At 44.0% G+C, this 21,567-nt stretch overlaps 1 protein-coding gene and 1 long non-coding RNA gene across 2 annotated transcripts in view; one reads left to right on the top strand and one right to left on the bottom strand.

Annotated features, from left to right (window-relative positions):
- Nucleotides 1-21,567, bottom strand: part of LOC128103129 (uncharacterized) — an 84,863-nt gene that overhangs the window by 41,405 nt on the left and 21,891 nt on the right. The gene's annotated exons all lie outside the window — the stretch shown is intronic.
- LOC128103088 (histone H1.4) lies at nt 2,852-3,607 on the top strand. The gene has a single exon (XM_052727171.1). It carries the CDS (start codon nt 2,913-2,915, stop codon nt 3,570-3,572), a length of 660 nt encoding a protein of 219 aa, XP_052583131.1. The 5' UTR covers nt 2,852-2,912; the 3' UTR covers nt 3,573-3,607.

The raw sequence follows: 21,567 nt of genomic DNA on the forward strand, positions 1-21,567 counted from the left end.
CATTGCTTTCTCCCCCATGACCCCCACCCCAGATGTTATAGCCTGAAGAATGATCCCCTACAGAGACTGTTCCTGTCAAGATTAAATTTTTCCTTGACCAGTTGTTTACCAACTGTTCAGCTGCATGCAGCTACCCCATCTTCCTAGCGCGTGCTCACATCCTGCAGGTTTGTCTGGTCCCAGGTTTTTGCAGGTGTTACAGATCATCTTGGTTGGCAACTTGACACACCTGGGAAAAGGGAATTGCTCCCACCAGATGGGCCCAGGGGGGTGTCTGTGGGCCCTTTTCTCGACTTCTAATTGATGCAGGAGGGCCCATCCCGCTGCAGGTAGTGCCATCCCTAGGCAAACAGGACCGAGCTATATAAGGAAGGTAGTGCAATGTGAGCCAGGAAGCAAGCCAGGAAGTAGGTCTCTTCAACTGGTTTATGCTCAGGCTCCAGTCTTGATTTCCTTCTTGGCTTCCCTGGAGGATAGACCATAACCTGTAATCTGAAATAAACCCTTTCCGCCCCGAGCTACTTTTGGTCATGGAGTTTATTTCAACAGAAAGCAAACCAGAACAGGCAAGCCAAGATTTCCACGGAAATACTCACATGGCAAGAAACAAGTTTGCCTCAGTTCATTCCAGTCAGAGTTGCAGCGGCTCTCAGACTTGGCTGGGTAAGAACATGTTATGAAAAAACTAAAACATTCATATTTTGAGACATAAGGAGAGTCATTAGTCAGAATCATCTGGAGAAAATTTGGGGATTTGTATTTGAAACACAAGAATGAAGATTCACCCAAACATGTGTGACTCTGCTATTGTTAGCTTGGCTGGCAGACTAATGTAAAAGAGTGAAACCTTTGATACTGTTGCACCTCATTATAGAAAAGTATCAAAATCACTTGATTTAACATTGGGCAATGGTCATTGCCTTCTCTGTTAAGTAAACAGTTTTAGTCTCAGAAAATGTATCATAAGGGGAAGAAACAGAGGACTTGATTTGTCTCAAAATTCAGGGAGTTTAAGTGCCCCCCCATCTTGAAGACAATGAGATATAAAGAAACCAAAGATGTTGGAGAACAACATCAATGTGTCCTGTAAAATCTTACCGTTTGCAGGAGTATTTTTGTTGACACTGCAAAGGGGTTAAATCCCCATCATTCAATAGGAAACACCCTACAGTCTCCCCACTCTAGTTAAGAGCTTGAGTGAATGCAGAAGACTGCGTTTGTTAATACATGAAATTGAAAAGTTTCATTATATCAGAGAAATGCTGATAATATAAACCACCTTTATTTCAAATTTAGCATTAAAGGTAATACTACAGGATTTTACAAACCCCTCATTGACAGGGTGTTGAACTTCCATGGTCTCTTTATTAGCATTGTCTGTGTGTGTGGTGGTTTGGAGCAGTGAAACTGATCATGTGATGTTAGAGCCAATCCCGTCACAAAACAACAGCTATCTCGTTATACCATCAGCCAGCATTGCATCTTATCTCTGTAGTGGGAGGCCTTATTATCTCTGAAGACAATTTCAACCAAACTTCCCAGAAATAATCATTGTCGTTGGCTTGCATTGTCCTCTTAGACTTTTCCTTGGTTGAACAGCTGAACCCACTCTTTGAACGTCTTCCAAGGCATGTCTTCAGAAAACAATGATTCTGCTTAATGCCTTCTCAAAGCTGATTCTAAGATTAAAATCTTAACTCCTCATTCACCCTGCATGTCACTTACATTCAAGGAGATCTGGGAAATATGAGTCCAATGTCTTCATGAGGGCTAGCCATATATGGAGAGCAGTTGTTCAGTAACAGGTCTGGGTTTCTCTAAGATGGGAATAGTGATGTTCTGAGCTACACTTCTCGTGTATTTTTCTCTTGATCAATGGTTCAATTTCAGTTTTATCTAGTTTTAATATAACATAGTACAATTTAGTCCTAAAACATATGCCAGAAGAGCTATGCAAGACTCAAAAGATATTCCTCAAAGTAAAGCTCTCCTTCACTTCCAAAGACATCGAGAACATCATCTATATACTACTTGGAAATGAGTCATTTTCATGTCTGCACCATAGGTATGTCCTGGACGCTCCCCACACCCTTATACTCTGAATTTAAGGTACCTCAACCCAAAGGAGTAGTTGTCCAGACAGAGAAAAGCAACAGCCCCACCCCCAACCCTTGGGAGCAGAAAGAAAAGAATTATCTTAAGAAATTATTTAAAAACTTAGGTAGTACGGGCAGAAATAAAACCATAGGTACATAGGCTCATGGCCTAGGAGAGCAGAATTTAACTCAAAATGGTAAATAATCTGCTAAACATTGAACTAAACCAGTTTGATGAACTCAAATGCCCTCGGCTCAATAGGCAGGACTCTCGGAGGAGCCTGTGTTACTTCCCCCACTTAAGTGCAGATTTGTAATAAAAATCTTAATGCCAGTGGCATGGTTTTGGGCCACATAAGAAGCTAACCACTTGGAGAATCGTCTTTGATGGGTCAGAAAACTGTACAGTTGAAGATCAGTTTATAATTTACGAAGAAAATAGAAAGTTTTGTTTCTCCGAGTTGAAATTTGCTGAGCACCGCGGGAAATATTGCAAGTTTTTGGCAGAAGGCTTGGTGCTTTGCTTACTATTTGAGATGTGCATGAAGCCCGAGGCTTCAGGGAACATTATTTGAGAAAAATCGAGCAATTCGATGTAGGGAATTTTGACATTTTTGGCTTTTTTTGAGGTGTAACAAACACAACTCGGCATCCAAGAGGACACTCCGCGGCTGCCAGCGAGGCGGGCTGGACAGCGCACCAATCACGACGCAGCTCCGCCCTATATAAACGGGCGGGCGCAGCGCCGCGGCCCGAGTCCCGGCCAGTGCCTCTGCTTCCGGCTCGAGTTCTCTCTGCTCTGACATACGCTTCGCCATGTCCGAGACCGCGCCTGCCGCGCCCGCCGCACCGGCCCCCGCCGAGAAGACACCCGTAAAGAAGAAGGCACGGAAGGCCGCAGGTGGCGCGAAGCGCAAGGCGTCCGGACCCCCGGTGTCCGAGCTCATCACCAAGGCTGTAGCCGCCTCCAAGGAGCGCAGCGGCGTGTCCCTGGCCGCGCTCAAGAAGGCGCTGGCGGCCGCCGGCTACGACGTGGAGAAGAACAACAGCCGCATCAAGCTGGGGCTCAAGAGCCTGGTGAGCAAGGGCACCCTGGTGCAGACCAAGGGCACCGGCGCCTCCGGCTCCTTCAAGCTCAACAAGAAGGCGGCTTCCGGCGAGGCCAAGCCCAAAGCCAAGAAGGCAGGCGCGGCCAAGGCCAAGAAGCCCGCGGGCGCAGCCAAGAAGCCCAAGAAGGCTGCGGGAACAGCCACTCCCAAGAAGAGCACCAAGAAGACCCCAAAGAAGGCGAAGAAGCCAGCTGCAGCTGCAGGAGCCAAAAAAGCTAAGAGCCCGAAGAAGGCGAAAGCAGCTAAGCCCAAGAAGGCGCCCAAGAGCCCTGCCAAGGCGAAAGCGGTGAAGCCTAAGGCGGCCAAGCCAAAAACCGCCAAGCCTAAGGCAGCTAAGCCAAAGAAAACCGCAGCCAAGAAGAAATAAATTTTCTTTGGCCGACTGCTTAGAAGCCCAACAACCCAAAGGCTCTTTTCAGAGCCACCCACAAATCTCAGTGAAAGAGCTGTTGCGCATTTGGTGGGGGCGTGGCTAGGGTGGGGACGCTGGCGAGTGGGCTGGGCTTCGGGAGACGTACAGGGCAAGGGGTGTCCGGGTGTATGCAAGTGGGGCTTTGGGAGTTAGCTGACATAGTAGTTCACTACATGTACGGCTACGTAAATAGCAAAATTTAGACACGAGAGCATGAGGCAGTAAGAGTGAAGTGGTCTAATCCTAGGTGCCACGCTGCCCGGCAGTAAACTTGGAAGGAGGTAACAATTTAGGGTGGTTGGATCGTTAGCAATGAAAAGCTCTTCTGCTCAATAAGCTACACAGCCTAGCAACCGCCGCCTAATTTTCCTCGCGGTTCTCACTGGTGAGTCACCCACAGAAACAGCGTGCCCTTAGAAACTTCCCTATTTCCCACATTTAACAGCGATCGAACTTGAAGAGGTTAGCTATAGCAAATTTGTGCAGTTTAGTTTGTACTTCCTGATTGGTGAATGCGAAGTGACAAGACAGCCAATGAAAGAGTAGACCTTCAAGTGCCGTGTACGTTCCTATTCGTGACGAAACACTAAAACTAATCCAATCCTGAAGGAAATCTTATTAACCTCATTTGAATACTGCCTAATGTAAATGGTTGGGGTGTAACTGGTGGCGGGATGCTTATTTTTCCAAATGTTTGTTTAGGGTTCCTGTTGGAGGGAGTTAGAATTGTGTACAATGAATGCCTGAGCCGCCAGAGTCCGCGCCCGCCCTACAGAAGGACTCTTGCCCTGTCACCAGTGCGCAGAAGGACAGCAAGGAACGCCTGCTCAGCCGCAAGGAGAGCAACTCGGTGTACAAGGTGCTGAAGCAGGTGCACCCCGACACGGGCATCTCGTCCAAGGCCATGGGCATCATGAACTCGTTTGTCAACGACATCTTCGAGCTCGTAGCATTAGAGGAGTCGTGTCGTGCCGCATTACCAAAAGCGACCGACCATCACACCTCAGTAGATCCAGACGGCCATTCGCCTGCGTGGCTCAGGGAGCTGGACAAGCACCAAGGCTGTTACCAAGTAAACCAGCCAAGTAGGCATTTTCACTCTTGATTTTCAAAGGTTTTTCAGAGCCGTGTATCTCTTCAACAAATGAGTTGTAGTTTCAAGTATCCTCAAACTTAAAACTATGTTTCTCCCCCACCCAGTCTGTTGGGCATGTGGTCAAGATGTCTAGCCCAAGTTAGCCTGGAATTCCCAGTTCTCTCTAAGTGAAAATTACTCACGTGCACCACCATGCCCGCCTTCTCATGCTACTTGTGTTTGTGAGAAATCCGTGGTGCCCTGGAAATGCGGGAAATGGCAATAGCTTCCAGGAACCACAGATTCACCGGCATATACAAGGTCCGTATAGTTAATGTGCTGTCACTTAATTACAGATACTAAAATTAACTAAAGGTGTCGTTTTAAGGGTGCAGCTCTCTGCTCCAGTACTAAAGTGTCCAAGTTCCTCTTCTAGTGACTGAATTGGTCTTAGACTCCCAAGATTGTTCTCCCTGAGCACAAGTGAGCATGCGCAGACAATCTCATTTCGCTTGGAGCTTTTCCTTTCTTTTTCTCCCCAAACTTTTTCCTTCTATAAGGTATGTGCTACTGAAAAGGGATCTAAGACAAGAGTTCCCACAGAAATGTGAGTGTTTGGGGATGCTTGCTTTGCAAGCCAGCCAGTTTCGGTGTGACTGGGTTTACCACTGGCAGAGATTAGGCTCTGGCGGAAGGGAAAGCAATCTGGGATCTTCAGGTTCTCGGTTACTGTATCTTAGATAGTTACTTAGTTCACGGTCAGCTTTTAGCAAGTATCTTCTCTGGGTACCCCGCGAGGTGGCGCACCTGTGATACCCGCGAAGCAAGAAGAAGGTTGAAGCGTGAAGGAGGAAAACCCAGGTCTGCCAGGTGTAGCTGTTTGTGATTGGGGAAGAGATGATAGGAGCGAAAATAAATCAAGGAATAGAGAAGCTGGGAAGGGGCATGGCTAGGAGGAAAGCAAATACATGTCAAAATCACGGTATGGATCACCCTGAATTTGAAGCAAATTGGGTGTGATGGAGGAAGTATGGTGATATTTTATTTGTGCTGAAATGTGATTGTATTTGTATGTTAATAAATAAAGTTGTCTGGGGGTCAGAGCTAATAGCAAGCCATTTAGCAGAAGTCTGGCAGTGGTAGCACACGCCCTTAATCCCGATCACATGACAGACAGAATCTCTGTGTGTTCAAGGACACAACCAGCATGGAAACACTCGCCTTTGCCTTTAATCTCTTTTTGTTGTTGTTTTTGTTTGGGGGGCGGGGCACGACAGGGTTTCTCTGTGTAGCTTTGCACCTTTCCTGGAGCTCCCTTGTAGACCAGGCTGGGCTCGAACTCACAGAGATCTGCCTGCCTCTGCCTCCCAAGTGCTGGGATTAAAGGCGTGCGCCACCACCACCTGGCAACTCACCTTTAATCTCAATACCAACCATAGAAACCTGGAAGTCTGTATACAAAGGCAGTGACCAGGAAGTCATGTGATTGGGTTTACAACCAATGAAAATTAAGGGGAAGGGGAAGGACTACACCAACAGCGAGGGGTAAGAAGGTGGTTTTAGCTCTTGGCTGCTGCTCGATCTCTGGGCTTTTAACTCTGCATTTGGCTCTGTGTTTCTTATTTAATAAGACCGTTCAGAATTACATCTACAGAGGAAGTAGTGAACTTAGAAACTTCTCACCTCTCATGAACAGATTTATATTGTGGGGCTAGATTTTTGTATAATATGGTAAGTTTGATACCTGTATGGATAAGTAAAAATCCTGAGATGTTTTCCTTTCACAAAGTAGGGTACTGGTCAGCTCAAGGGACTTGACCTGTGTGAAAACCAAAGATCTACAGTTGACTTTTGCCCAGCCTAAACGTGGGTACTTAATGGGTTACATGGAGCTGAACCATCAAATGGAGCCTTAACCAGAATCTTGAGCAGGTGATGCTGAGACACCAGACGTAAGCTCTTTCCTTGCGGGGGATGATCTGGAAATCCACACTGTCAGGTACAGGTGGCCTACCCCCAGATGACTACACAGAAAAGTCCAAGCTCTGAACTGAGTTCTGGACCGGGCTTGTTTATGTATTCCCAACATTCAGACTAAAAGAGGCAAGCAGCTAAACTGAAGATCCAATTAAGGTTTTGTTCAAGTGGTTTGTGTCTTGGAGCACCAGGTAGATCTGGTAATAATTATTACTGTGCAGTACTAGAATGTTGCAGAAATTGTGGCTGAGAATTTTCTAGGGTTGATGGATTTCTCAATACTAGAAACAAATAAATGAAAAATATTACAAAATAGTCATCATGTAATGTTGAGTCAAACTATAAGCTCTTAACAATACAATTCTCATGGTCTGGAGGCCCTCTTCTGACCTCCTTGGGCACCAGGCACACATACAATGCACATATATAAATGCAGGCAAAACATTCATACACATAAAATAAAGACAAATAGATGTCTTTGAAATAAAAAAAGAAAGAAAGAAAGCCACGGAGTGTAGTGGCATGCACCTTTAATCCCAACACTCATGAGGCAGAAGCAAGCAGATATCTGTGAGCTTGTGGTCAGCCTGGTCTACATATCAAGTTCCAGGCCAGCAATGACTACACATGAGACCATGCCTCAAAAAAGAAAAGAAAAGAAGGAAAGAAAAGAAAAGCTAATGGTCATCATTGTCTTTGAAGTTCCTTTCCAAAATCATCACTTGGGAGCTTATGAAGTAAGTGTGTGTGTGTGTGTGTGTGTGTGTGTGTGTGTGTGTGTGTGTGTGTGTACTATCTACTGAGTTGTAGTTTCTTTCCAACTCTTAATTTTCAGTTAGTAATTATTTATAGATCTCATCCATTCTGTTTTGGCATCTCGTGAAATCGCACCCTTCCCTCTTTTAACCTGTTTAAAGGATAGGTAGAGTTCCTAATGTTGGTTCATGCTTGCATTCATAAGGCAGATATTTTCTTGTTCATGATGTATTATTAAATTAAAATATGTCAGCTACATTTTGGTAATATTTTACATGATTTTTTCCAACTTATATTCACATATGACTCATTGTGTTACTTTCTCTTTGAGGCTTACCTTCCCTAGATTTTTGTCATTAAGATTATGGTGGCTTCATAATTGTGTTTATCTGTTGCTATGTTTAAAAAAAAAGAAAAAGAAATCCCAAACACAGTACTTAACTCAATGAGTATCTAACATTTATTATCTCTGTGGGTCAAAACTTAAGTGGAGGATTAAAACTCAGGGATCTTTCCTGAGGTTAAAAATCAGGTGAAATCTTGGCTGTGATCATCCAAGAGCTTTGAAATACTTGAATGTTCTAACCAGCTTCAGTATTTACTATACAGAGCTCTTCTGAAACCTCAGTGACCATCTTCAAAACAAAGAATCCCAGCATGGAAGACCAAGACAAGAAGATTGCTGGGAATCCCAGGGCAGCCTGAGCTACATAATAATTCCTGGTCTCAGAAAAAGAAATGGTAGCGGGGGAGGGGCCGAGCAAGGCGATCCTTGCCTTTAATTCCAGCATTGGGAAGATAGAGGCATGCAGATCTCTGTGAGTTCTAGGCCAGCCAGGTCTACATAGTGAGACCCCATTTCTGCTCTCTACACAGAGTTCAAAGGGAGCCTACCCTGTCTTTTCAATTTTTTTGAGTTAATTCTTTTGAGAAACTGCAAATTATAGAGCAAATCTGTGAAGATTGTTGGAATTGTCTAACAAATAGACTTGGCCACTTTGTGCTTAAGAAATAAAAGGGGCCGGGCAGTGGTGGTGCATGCCTTTAATCCCAGCATGGGAGGCAGAGACAGGAGGATCTCTGTGAGTTTGAGGCCAGCCTGGGCTACAGAACAAGATCCAGGACAAGCACCAAAACTACACGGAAATAACATGTCTCGAGGGAAAAAAAAAACTCAGAAAGAAAGAAAGAAAGAAAAGAAAAGAAAGATGCTGGGCAGTGGTGGCACATGCCTTTAATCCCAGCACTTGGGAGGCAGAGGCAGGCAGATCTCTGTGAGTTCGAGCCCAGCCTGGTCTATAGAGCGAGATCCAGGACGGGGAGATCCAAAACTACACAGAGAAACCCTGTCTTGAAAAACCAAAAAAAAAAAAAAAAGGAAGAAAAGAAAAGAAAGAACAAAAGAAAGAAAGAAAGAAAAAGGGAGTTAAAGCAAGAAAATCCATGCTTTATAAAACAATTAAATCTCAGTACTGTAGAGTATGATATGATGAAATGTGAAAATAATCTGGATTAACAAACTAATGGGTCTTAAAGTTAGGCACAAATTTCTGACATGGCGGTGCATGCCTTCAATCTGAGCACTTACAGAGGCAGGCAGATGAATGTGAGTTTGAGGCCAGCTGTGGTCTGCATAGGGAGTTCCAGGACAGCGAAGGAAAACAAAACAAAGCTAGACACAAAGTTAAAACTAATTAATATGGAAAGTCTAAGACTACTGATTGACAGATTTTTAAGTATAATATTGAAAGCATAAGATATTAGACTGAGAATTAGAAAAAATATAAAAGAAGAAGAAACAAAATAGAAGTCTTGAAGAATTACAAAGTAGTGAACCTATGATCTCCACACTTGGGAGGTAGAGGCAGGGGAATCAGGAACTCAGGGTCACACTGAAATACATCAAAAGTTAGGGTTCAAGGAGAGCTTGGACTACATAGTGAGCACATAGCTAGATCCTATCTCAAATAAATAAATAAGCCATTGTACGCAAAGTTATAGGCCATTATAACAAAATAACCCGTATTAAAATCACCCAAAGCAGAGTCCAGAATGGCAGATGCTTTCAAGCACTGTCTTCTCTGAGTAATGATATAAGACTACATGATATGCTGTTCTGAGAAAAGTAGGTGTACTTGAGATAGAAGTGAACACTGTCAATGAGAATCCATGGTGTATTTTGAGAACTTTGATGTCCCACTACTGTTCTCCATGGATGAGGAGCATGTGTTTGCCGTAGAGACATTTATCTCCTATGCACTGAGATACACAGCAGCACCCTCATTCAGCTGGAGAGACAGTTCACACCCTCAGTTCAGACTCGAATCTTTGTGGTTGAACCATACAAGGCAAAGCAGCGATTAATTAAATAAGCTACTGAATGTGAAATGCATTATAAATAAAGATATGTCATGTGCTCAAATTAGGAGAGTCACCCAGAATCTAATTTTAGGCTCTCTGGCAGCAGGGAAGAACAGTTTCTCTTAACTGAATCCTGAACTTCCGTTCATATTTATTGATTGTACACAAAGATTGCATTTGGCGCACAACAACTTCCTCATCCCAAAGCCCCTTTGATCTAGTCTATATGTTCTCTGAAGGAAATGCAACCTTTAGTCCTTATTGTACACTGTTTGCAGTGCCCAATAATGCAAGACCTCCAGCTGTGCCTGGATAGTCCTGTGGCCAAAGTCATACAATGGATGGAAAACTCCTTCAGAAAAACAACTACAAATCACAGAAAACAATCACTGTTCTCTACTATGATTTCGTCAAGGTCTAGGTACCTTCACCAAACACTAATACATTCAACTGTTACCCTCAATATAGTGAGAAACAACTGTTATATCCTAATGTTTATCCTAGATACAATGACTCTACCAGATTCCCGCTACAAAGACACATATTGACAACCCAGGGAAATCCCCAGAACCTTGACCATGAGATTTGTTTCTAGAGTTCAATCCCATGCACAGGAGTGACTGCTTATACTGATGAAATTTCAGTTTCTTTCTGTCCTGACACAGATGTGGTTTGTCAATGTTTCCACCACAAATGACTCTAGTAGACTGTCCAGAAAAGCCCAGGGTCACTGGGAAACAAAATATTCTTTAAAGATATGATGGTTTGAACGAGAATGCCCTCCATAGTCTCATTTGGTCCCTAATTGGTAGAACTGTTTGGGAAGGATTAGGAAATATGGCCTCTTTGGAAGAAGTATGACACTGGAGGTAGAATCTGAGGTTTCAAAACACTCCGACCATGCCTAGTTACCTCTCTCTGCCTCTTGCTTGTGGGCCAATATGTGAGTTCTCAGCTGTTCCTGCCACATGCCTTTCCTCCACCATCATGACTCTCTAACCCTGTGGAGTTCTGAATTAAGTTGACTAGTTAAACTGTCTCCACACTAACATGTCCTCTTGTGTCCCTGTTTTTGTCTCCCTCTACTCACATTCATCACAGTTGGTACCAATGCATGGTGACTGGTTGTCCCCATTTCCCATCACTACGACTACACAGGACAAAACAAGCCACGGGGAAAAGAACATTTTTTTCATCCTGTCTTTTTGTTTTGTTTTTAGAGACAGGGTTTCTCTTAGTAGCCTTGGCTGTCCTGGAACTTACTCTGTAGACCAGGCTGGCCTCGAACTCATAGAGATCCACTTGCCTCTGCCTCCCGAGTGCTGGGATTAAAGGCGTGTGCTGCCACTGCCCAGCTCATCCTGGCCTTTTAATAGCTAAGGCTCTTCTCTACATATAGAATCAAATACTTCTGGGATTCATTAAATTCATTTAAAGTGCACACATGCCTGTGGCCACTGGTCTAGAGGATCAAGATAAGCTGTTAAAATGGTTTCATTGTATGAGAGGTCCCAAACTGGTCAGCTACGGTTATTTTAAAAATTGAGATAACTCATATAAATCTCTGAAATTAGTGATGGCTACTTATTTACTAGTCAGAGAAAATTAGCAATCTTTATATTTTTCATCCCACTGAGTTAAAATGAAGATGGAGAAATCCTTCAGATCACAAGTAAAGGAGATTAGGCAAGGAGAATCGCCTCTAACATTTGGGAGTCAGAGGAAGGAAGAAGGCTGCAAGTTCAAGGCCAATTGATCAGCACGGTGAATTCCATGTCAGCCTGGGCTACAAAGCAGTATCTTGTCTCAAAAACAACAATAACAGCATCGGGGGGAGGTGATGGTGCATATCTGTGTCCCTAGCATGTTCAACAGAGAAACGGGAAGATCAAGAGTTCAAAGTTAGCTTCAGCTGCGTAGTGAATTCGAGGCTACCTGGGCTACATGAAACTGTCTGTAAAAAGAAAGGAAGGGAGGGAGAGAGGGAGGGAGGAAGAGAGAGGTTTTAAGCTATTTGAGTCCAACCCAAGAAGGCCAACTGAGGGAGCTGTCACCACGTCACGTCATTCAAGCCTGCTTGGTAAGGGTGGTTAGAGCTACTGTCTGCAGGTGTTGGAGGGACATTGAAGCGGGGATCCCCGATGGACCATTGCAGAAGCACACATCAAAATGACCCTCTTTCCTTAGAAGAACTAATAATGCTGGTGACAAAGATGATGCCTAACAAACACACCCTTTTGCTTTCTTTAGTGAGGAGAGCGGTGAATGCAGAGAAGGAGAACATGCATAAAGTAACTGAAAACACAAATCTGTCCTGGACATTCCGAAGTATAAAGTGTCAGAGCTGCCTGGCAGATCCCACCGGAACCCAGTGTGTTCTGCTTAGCCACAAGCTGATTCTTCAAAAGGAGACCGCAGCCTGAAGAAAAGAGAGTAAGCAAGTTGTTGGAGCTTTTCTGTTTGATTTGTTGTTGTTGTTTGTTTGTTTGTTTGATTTCTCACACTAGAATTTCCTTCTGTTGTGGAGCCTAACTGCTAGGAAGTCAGTTTACAACGGGGAGCCTTTGAAAGAGAAATCAGAATGAGAGATGGAGAAAGTCTGTAAATGGAGTGTTAGGAATAATAACATCTGTGGAGAAACGGAATTCGACATTCATTAGTGGCTGACATCTTTCTTCCAACGGAAGATGTGGGGACAGGAAGAAAGGCAATGTGAAGGCTGTCTGCATGCAGCTGGCTGCTTCTTGGGCACTACTGGGACATGGGAGTGTCTGCATCAGCTTCCTCTGACACAAAGGACATGACATCTTTTATGCTACAGACAGCAGATGTGCCACAACAAACAGTCCCTTTGGGGCACATGAGCCACAGCATGTTTACAACGTCTGACACAACAGCACCGGTGACACTCAGTGACCCATCTTTACAAAGGTCTGCTCAGTGGACAGGGGTACCTTATGATGTAAGATAAGATAGCACATGCTCTCCTGTTTTACAAGCCAAGGAAGAGCAGACTGAACAAGAAAGATGAGAAAAATAATACACATGAAGACAAGATGTGAGGAATAACCATCCCCTCACCGAGATATGTACTTAGAGTCGGGCATGGTGACACAGGCCTGTAACCCTAGCACTCAGGAGGCAGGGGATGCCACACTTTAGCATACTGAGCCTGCCTGCTTCCTGAACTTCTAGCTCAGAAAACACAACTTTCTCCTCTCCACCTCACCCCTCTGGGCAGCTGCCTAGATCTCCAGCTTGCCTGACCCATTGTTTTCTCTAGCGAAATCACCCTGGAGTTCCCTTCTCTGTGCATCTTTTAATTCTTTTATGTGGGAGACTAAGAACACACTAGAAGCTCAGGCAACAGGTCAGTGGGTACAAAGCTAACGGTGTAAGCCTGAGCACTGGAGTTCAGACACCCAGAACCCATATCGAAGCTCAGCAGGCATGAGCACCCTCCTGCAATTCCAGCAGACCCAAGGGATCCCCAAGACAAGTTGAATAACTAGACTAGGCATCATCAAGCTCTGGGTTCAGTGAGAGCCCCTGCACCAATATATAAAACAAAGAAGACACCTGAAGTCAACTTCAGGGCTCCACACTTACTTGAGCACTTCTTCTACCCACCCCCCTTTCTAGACCATCTGTCCTGTGCACATCTGTCCATTCATCCACCTACCTACCTACATTCACATTTTCATGAGTGAGTGGACTAAGTCATTAAGTACTGTCTTGTCTGTGGGGAATAACTCTGAAGGTAAGACTGCTTTAGTTTGAGAGTCTTTTGAGAGGTAGCATTCTTATCCAAAGCAGTTGAAGCGTTCTCAAACTTGTTTGTGCTCCCTAAGTCATCTAACATATTTTTAAAACAAGTTGCTAGTGAATACCATCTGGACCTGATGGGTTTCTACTCCTAAAGTATAATGGTGTTGCTCTTAGTTTGGGGACCACACTCCTTGATTACTTTGTTTCAGTTGCCCTGAAACACTATTACCAAATAACAAATGCAGTTTTAAGCTAGATGTTGGAGGTTCCAAAAATGACAGAGGCTGTGGTAGTGGACGACGCCCCCTCTCCCAAAGGTTTGTTTCTCAGAGTTGTGGATGATGGTTATTGGGTTGGGGGTGAAACAAAAATTAGACTCTGTATTCTCCTTAATAAAAGAAAAAGGGGAATGGATAGGTATAAGATATTATGGTAGATTATTGTATATACTAGTAAAATAATTTAGTAAAATATCAGCCTTAGATAATTTGCACAGTTATACATTCTTGTATATTGATACAAATGTAAACTATTTATATTCCTATTTAAGATAATTTGTATATTGATATAAATATAAAACTATATTCTTGTATTGTATATATATTTTTACTTCTATTTGAAATATCCTGTATATTGATACAAATGTAAAATTATATTTGTCATACTGTAAGTATGTTCTACCTCTGTTTAAGATATTTTGTATATTGATACATATTGTTGTCATACTGTATATTGCACTATACATTTCTACCTCTGTTTAAGATATTTTGTGTATTGTCACAATTTTGAGGTCATTTTCCTTTTACTGTACATTTGCTTACAGACTGTTTACCTTATTAATGTGAAGGCTTAGTCCTTAGGTTATTTAAGTAGAGAAGACTTACAGATTTATAGTCACTCATGCTTGTCATCTCTACAGTTATGTTAGTTAGGTTCTCCAGATTTACAGAAACATATGTCAGAAGGACAGGTAATCGTCAAACACTTCATTGACCTAGAAAATATGGCATTTAAATAACTTGGAATGCGGTTGACATGAGACACAATTGCTCCTGGCAGCACCGATCTGATCCCAAGAGAATGTTGGGCTTCTAAGACACTCCGTTTGGAAGTTTGTCTTCTTCCTGGCATAACGGCCTGCTGGGCAAAGAACTGCCCTTTCCTCGACTGCTGACAGTACAAATGACGTCCTTTCTGGAGGAGCAGGACACAAGGGAAAGCAACTACTGGACTCTACCAAGCCAGAGTAAGATGGTCTTTCAAAATTCCTGCTTCTAAAAAATGGTCTGTCAGATATTTTAGGCCTGTAGCCAAACTGGATGCCCCAACAGTGTTGAGAAACTTTAGGTGACTGTCCAGGCTGCCAGCTGTCTCTGTCTATTCTTGAAAGATTTCTGAAAGATATTTGTGTGCATTTCCCATTTTCTCAGGTATTATATTCCTTCTTAGGTCTTTAATGGGGTTGGAGACTAATAGTTACAGTTACATCTTCTCATGTCTTAGCTAGAACATACTAAGTACTAGATTCAGATTCTTCAGGATAGGATAGCTTTTGGAATAATCTCTCTAACATGCCATTTACCTATGTTCTGGATATCTCTGTGTTTTACTACTATGTGTCTCTTGTTTGATGTTGTTCTTATTGGTTGTGGTTCCATTTTGCTTAGGTCACTACCCATTATTTCTCCTGGACAATACTTAATAATCATTCCTATTGTACATAGTTTTGTGTTAGGTTAGAACTTTTTTATTTAGACAAAAGGGAGAGATGGAGTGGGTGGTTGTTTGAGCCATGCCCTGAAGCACCGCCCCTAGTGAGGTGGCAGGTAGCTGTTATACCTGCCTGTGACCTTGAGGTACCTGCCCCTGGGGCATGGCCACTGAGGGACCCTCAAGACCTGGGATGCACTACAAGGTTCCTCTTCACTCCGTCCAGGGCAGAGCTCCATAGAGGACCGCATTGGACCACGCCTCACCCTTCCAGGATCCTGTGACAAATTCCTTTATTCTGTCTTGTGAGTTAACCCAAAAACGAATTCCTCTGCTCATTACGCAGGCTCCATGGATTGCTAACGATTTAATCCCAATAGGCTGCCCTACTGGAGCCGCTCTGCAAGGGTGGCAGAGAACCTCTGTTCCCTCTCAGGTGGGCCTCTGCACAGCCTACCACGAGTCTCTCTCACAGGCCTGTGTCCACACCATGGTCGGTGAAGACCTGATTTGAGGATTTTGCTTTCCATTCTCACCACAATTCAGCACTCCGGGACCCCTTTAGACAACGTGGGACCCCTTTAGACAACCCGGGACCCCTTTAGACAACCTGGGACCCCTTTAAAAAAAAAACCGGGACCCCTTTAGACAGTCCGTGCTTATGGTCCCAGCATCTGCTCCTCATGTTTCCACAGACTGGGGACAAACTCCATCAGGAACATAAACTTCAGGAGTCTAAACACTCCACTGAAGTCATTTACACCTAAAAAGAGGAAAGGCCTCAGGATACAGCCCAGCAGATAGACAAGCAATGTAAGCTGTTAGATCCCCAGAACTCTGCAAAACCCTGGGGGTGGTGGCCCATGCAGGAGTCCAAAACAGGCGGATCCCAGGACTCCCTAGCAGAATTCTAGGCTAAATGAGAGACCCTGTCTGACAAAGGAAAGTGCATGGCTGGACAGTGTCGGAGAAATAACGCCTTCGTTGGCCTAGTCCGACCTACACACACAACTTCTTTGTTCTTTTGTTTCTTCAAGACAGAGTTTCTTTGTGTAGCCTTGGCTGTCCTGGAACTAGTAGACCAGGCTGGCCTCAAACTCACATAGATCCACCTGCCTCTGCCTCCTAAATGCTGAGATAAAAGGTGTGTGCCACCAACCACCTGGCTACATTTTTTTTTTAAATAAAGAAGACCAGAATTTTGAAGATTTTGGTCTTTTTCCTCCTGTTCCAACTGTTTCTAAAGATTCTGCACGTGGAAAAGGGATGAAGACGCAGGAGGAAGACAGGAGCATCTGTCTCGGAGTCTCCCTGCTTGCTGGGGAAGCTTATCCCTGCTGTGTAAGGAAGTTTCCTCTGAGATCACAACACTCTATCCTGCAGGAAGCTCCTTAAGCAGGAAAGTAACCACTCAAACAGCTTCAGGAAGTCCCTGAAACTGACCAGATTCACTAGGCAGTCCCCTGCTGGAGTAAACTATAAAAGCTGAGAGTCCCTTTCAGATGGAAAGAGCCATACTGCAAACAAGTATCTCAGACCACACAGCTGCTTGGAAAGCAGACACCAGCTGAGCTGCCTGGGAGTTTAGGCCACCTGCCGCACCTGGAAAGGACACCTCCAACCTATGGAGCTGCCTGCAGGCTGTGCAGTGGGCTCCAGGTTCCAGCTTTGTGAGTTGTCACCCACGCTGGGGTGGGCTTTGGTGACGCAGCTGCCTTTGAGTCATTTTTGCTCCAATAAGAAGCCCCTTAGCCATAGTCCTGTAAATAACCCCAATAAAACCCACTGAATCACCACGCAGGAATTTGCTGGTATCCTTACTTTGTTCCATTGTGGATTTCCTATCTGGGCTGAGTAGACGTGTGTTGTGTTTGCCTGGGGAAAGTTTTTGTCATTACCATCCCTACTCTTCTCTCTGGTGACTGAAAACACACCTCATAACCCAAGGACTCTTGTTTATACATTTAGTGTAAAGGAGGAAATGAAAGCAATAAACTGATGATAACGAATGATAAAAAGGATTTACCAAAAAACTTACTCCTAGCTTGTGACAAGTTAACACAAAACACACACATGTACTTCCAGTTTAATGATCATTTAAAAAAAAAAATTCATCATCAGTGATAAGTAAGGCTGTTGTAGCATACTATGCTGAAACCACTGATGGAATAGATGGGTATATTTATGTATTTCCATACTTTCAAAATTTATTAAAAAACAAATTCATAAGCTGTGTTGGTTTCATCCACTACAATTTGCCCAGAATTCCCGATTTCCCTTGACAGCTGGCCATTTGCAAACACTGGTTCCTTTATTCCAGTCTTAATTATCAATATTAACTCTCAAAGCACACATACTACCCCTCACTGGGTCTGTGCTGTGGCCTACAATCTGGGCAAAACCAGGAGTAGAATCTCTCCAGTGTGTTGTGTTGGGAGAACTAGCAAATTGAGAAGCTAGTGCATTATGTCTTACGTTACCCAGCAGACTGTTTAGGGAGGGAAAACAAAGGTAGTCCATCATTTCCAACTTTAGTCTTGGCCTCTGCTCAGGTGGTCGTTGCTGACGCTGAGTGTCGTGTGTGGGTGCTTTTCTCCTCTCCGTTAGCAAGGGGAGGGGTCACACAACCGAGGCTCTGAGTCCTCCATTCCTCTTGAGTCCATCCTTTGGATGACAGCTAGACAGAATTAGAACCTGGGACAAACAAGCCACCTGCCGTGTGTTCATGTAGTCCCTTGCCTGGAGAACAAAGTACAGATATATTCTTATAGAATGTGCAGTGCCCACATCAAGGTGACAGATTGGTGGAAGCTGTCACCATCAGAGAGTTGGGTGTTACCCTCCATGCAGGGTCCAGGTGAGGGCATTGCACCTATCTTAGGTATGTTGTGTTAAATGAGTCTTGGGACCTGACTTTTCTGAGATAGTTTAACAGTCCTGTGTACTCGTGTGCTAGGTTTATAGGAAGAGGCTGTTCCCTCTTAGGAATAAGCTGACGGTCAGGCTGTGCCTCCTGGGTGCTGCTGAGCAGGCTGTACCGTTCATTTCCGTATATGCCCAGCAAGGTGCGGTCATCCGGTCTCTGTATTTGCACTCAGAATGGAGTCAGTCAGTGCAAGGCACATCCTGAAAGGCATGGTTCTACACAAAATGAAGAGCCAGGCGCTGCCTGACCTAAACAAGGGCCACACCTATTAGCACAGGAGATATGGCATGGACACCTGCAAAGCTTTTTTAAGGCTCACAAAAGCATTTTAGGTTCTCCTGAAATATAAAGGGAAGGGCTGGAGAGAGAGCTCAGAGGTCAAAAAGTTCCTCTTGCAAAGGACCAAGGTTCTAGTCCCAGATCCCACAGGGTGGTTCACAACCATCTGTAATTCTGGTTGCAGGGGATCTGACGTCCTCTTCTGGCTATTGTGTGGAGCAGGTACGTACATGGTATATGTACATACATGCAGGCAAAATACTCATGAATGTAAAATAAAAAAATTAATTTAAAAACTAAGAATGGAAAATTTTAAATATAGGTCAAAGATGTTTAGGTCAAAGAAAATGCTCTAATAGATGTATTCATCTTTCTTTGAGTTGAATACCACTAGTATTTTTAATACATGAAGGGACTCACAAAGGCAAAAGTACCTAGAGTCCAAAATATGTAACGTGGGTGTGAGTATACATAGCAGACCACATTCCAGATACTCCTTTTGTTTATTTTCCAATATTCCAGAGTTGGTGACAGAGATCGTGCTGATCCACCCTGATTAGCTCTAGAGGCCTTGGTGTAATCATTACACTGAAGACATCATCACTTGGTAACCCTGAGACAGTGCTTCTCAGCCTTCCTAAGGCTGCGACCCTTTAACACAGCTCCTCGTGTTGTGGTGAGCCCAACCCTAAAGTTAGTTTTGTTGCTACTTCATAATTGTAATTCTGCTACTATTATGAATCATAATGTAAATCTCTGATATGCAAGACATCTGATACGTGACCCCCAAAGAGGTCCCAATCCACAGGTTGAGAACCTTAGGGCCTGAGTAATTAATCCAAATAACAGGTTAAAACAAACAAACAAACAAACAAAAAACTCTTGAGCTGGAAAGATGGCTCAACAGATAAAAATGGTTCCCCACCAAGCCTGATGACGGAAGTTCAGACCCTGGGACCCACACTGTGGAAAGAGAGAATGAACAGCTGAAGGTTGTCCTCCAAACATACTAAACTAGTTAATTAATTTAAAAAGAAAGAAAGAAAGAAAGAAAGAAAGAAAGAAAGAAAGAAAGAAAGAAAGAAAGAAAGAAAGAAAGAAAGAAAGAAAAAGGCTTGCTTCTCCGAAGGTGGCGAAACTCCCACTTTTCCACTTTTGTCCCTGCAGGCACCCACTAGCAGGATGTGCATGTGTTCCTCACCCTGCAGGGCAGGTCCACACCCACTCAACTGCGCCACCCTCATCAGGGATGTTGTAGTTCAGCTTTTCCCTCATAGCATCGCGATGGCCACCCCATCCATTGTGGAACACAGGCCACCTTGACCCGGAAGTCACAACGACAAAGTAAACACCACAGTCATAACTGCGTCTACGGCAATGAGAGTGTGTGAACTCCCTAGGAGGAGGGGCTCCTGGGGATGATGAGGCCTTCATCTGAGAATCCAGCCACACCTCCCACCTGCTTCCCAGAGTCCTTAGGAGATAGATGGTTAAGCGAGGAAGGGACTCTATGGTACAGCTCCCAGTGAGGTCATCCACCATGGTGCTGTGGGATTTCTCCATGGTGCGGCCATTTTTGAGTCAACCATCCACTTGTAAGTGGATCCTCTCACTCACGTTCCTGTACCTGATGCCAGTAATTCGTTGTTTCACTGACCTGTGTAATCAAGCCCAATGGGTTCCCATTCGAGTGAGAGCCAAGTCAAAGTAAGGACAGTCAAGACTAAAAGAGTGAAGCAAGATTATCTCCAGCAGGCAGGGAAATCACTCCGAACGAGGGCAGCATAGGGATTTTGTTCAGGGAGCATATATATATATATATAGTGGCCCATTCCTGAGCATGCTTGATTTAAGGACATAAGCAATTGCAGTGATGGACAGTTTGTACTATAAAGTTTTAGCTGAAAATGAAAGTTAGGGCACTGGAGGTGGATTACCACAAATGTATGTAGTTGCAAGTGCCCACCTCACTTATTAACAGTTTTATAGTCACATAAACCAAGCCAAACACACCCTACCTTCTTGCTTTTTCTTTCTTAATTTTACATGTATCTGTACTTGTCTGGCACTTGCATGCAGAGTTCTTCAGGTCATAAAAGGGTGTGGGATCTCCCAGAACTAGAATTTTGGAGGGCTGTGAGCCTCCGTGTGGGTCCTGGGAACTGAACACAGTACCTACCTCTGCAAGAACAATGCTCTTAACTGCTAAGCCCTCTCTGCAGGCCCCTTCTTTCTCTCTTTTCCTCTTCTTTTCTTTCTTTCTTTAAGGCTTCTTTTCTTTTTTATGATCATCTTAACCATTTTGGTTCATCAGTAGGAATTTTACTGTTTAGATTCTCTACTAAAGACCCATTATAGTTTAGCACAGTATTGACTCCTAGGTTATTTTAGAAGGTGTAGACATAACATAGTCATCACAAAATATAAACATAACAGAGTATACCTACGTATGTCAGTGGACCTTAAGTCATTCCACTAACAAGTTTTCAGTGTGCCTCATGTGCATCTGGAACGCTTATTCTGGGGACTGGAATCTTCAGCGGCTCATGCTGCCTGCCTTCTGTTCTAATGGCCATCCTTGTATTCATGAGCTCAGCTGAGGTTTCGTGAGACCTAGTTGTTTATGTATTTTTCTTTGCTAACATTAGCAAGTGTATTGTTTTCAAATATGGGCGCAATATAGCTTAGTGGTAGAGCACCTGCCTAACACATGTGCAGCCCTGAGTACAATCCCCAGAACAACTAAAAGATCAGCTTTCTCCGTTGAATTTTTCCCTCCCGTCCTCTCCGGTCTCCTGGTGTTAGCCAGACTCCACTGGGCCATGTGCAGTAGGAACACTGCCAAGGGCCTCTTGTCTGATTTCTCACTCTGGGAACTCTCCCCACGTTGCACCGCTGTTCCTTACCATATCCTGGGAGCCCTCCTCCTCTATCTTCCCAGAAATGGCCCCAGTTCTTCTCCATCAGTTCCTCACATTGGCAGCTTTATGATGTGAGGGATTTTGTTTTGTTTTTGTTTTTCTTAGAACAAATCCTGCATGATATTTTTCAATTGTGTGATCTGTTCATTTCTGTTTTCTCTTATTTTAAGTAGATCT

Source organism: Peromyscus californicus, unplaced genomic scaffold (assembly GCF_007827085.1).
Source record: "Peromyscus californicus insignis strain IS unplaced genomic scaffold, ASM782708v3 Scaffold_8__1_contigs__length_139910024, whole genome shotgun sequence".
Classification (NCBI taxonomy): Eukaryota; Metazoa; Chordata; class Mammalia; order Rodentia; family Cricetidae; genus Peromyscus; species Peromyscus californicus.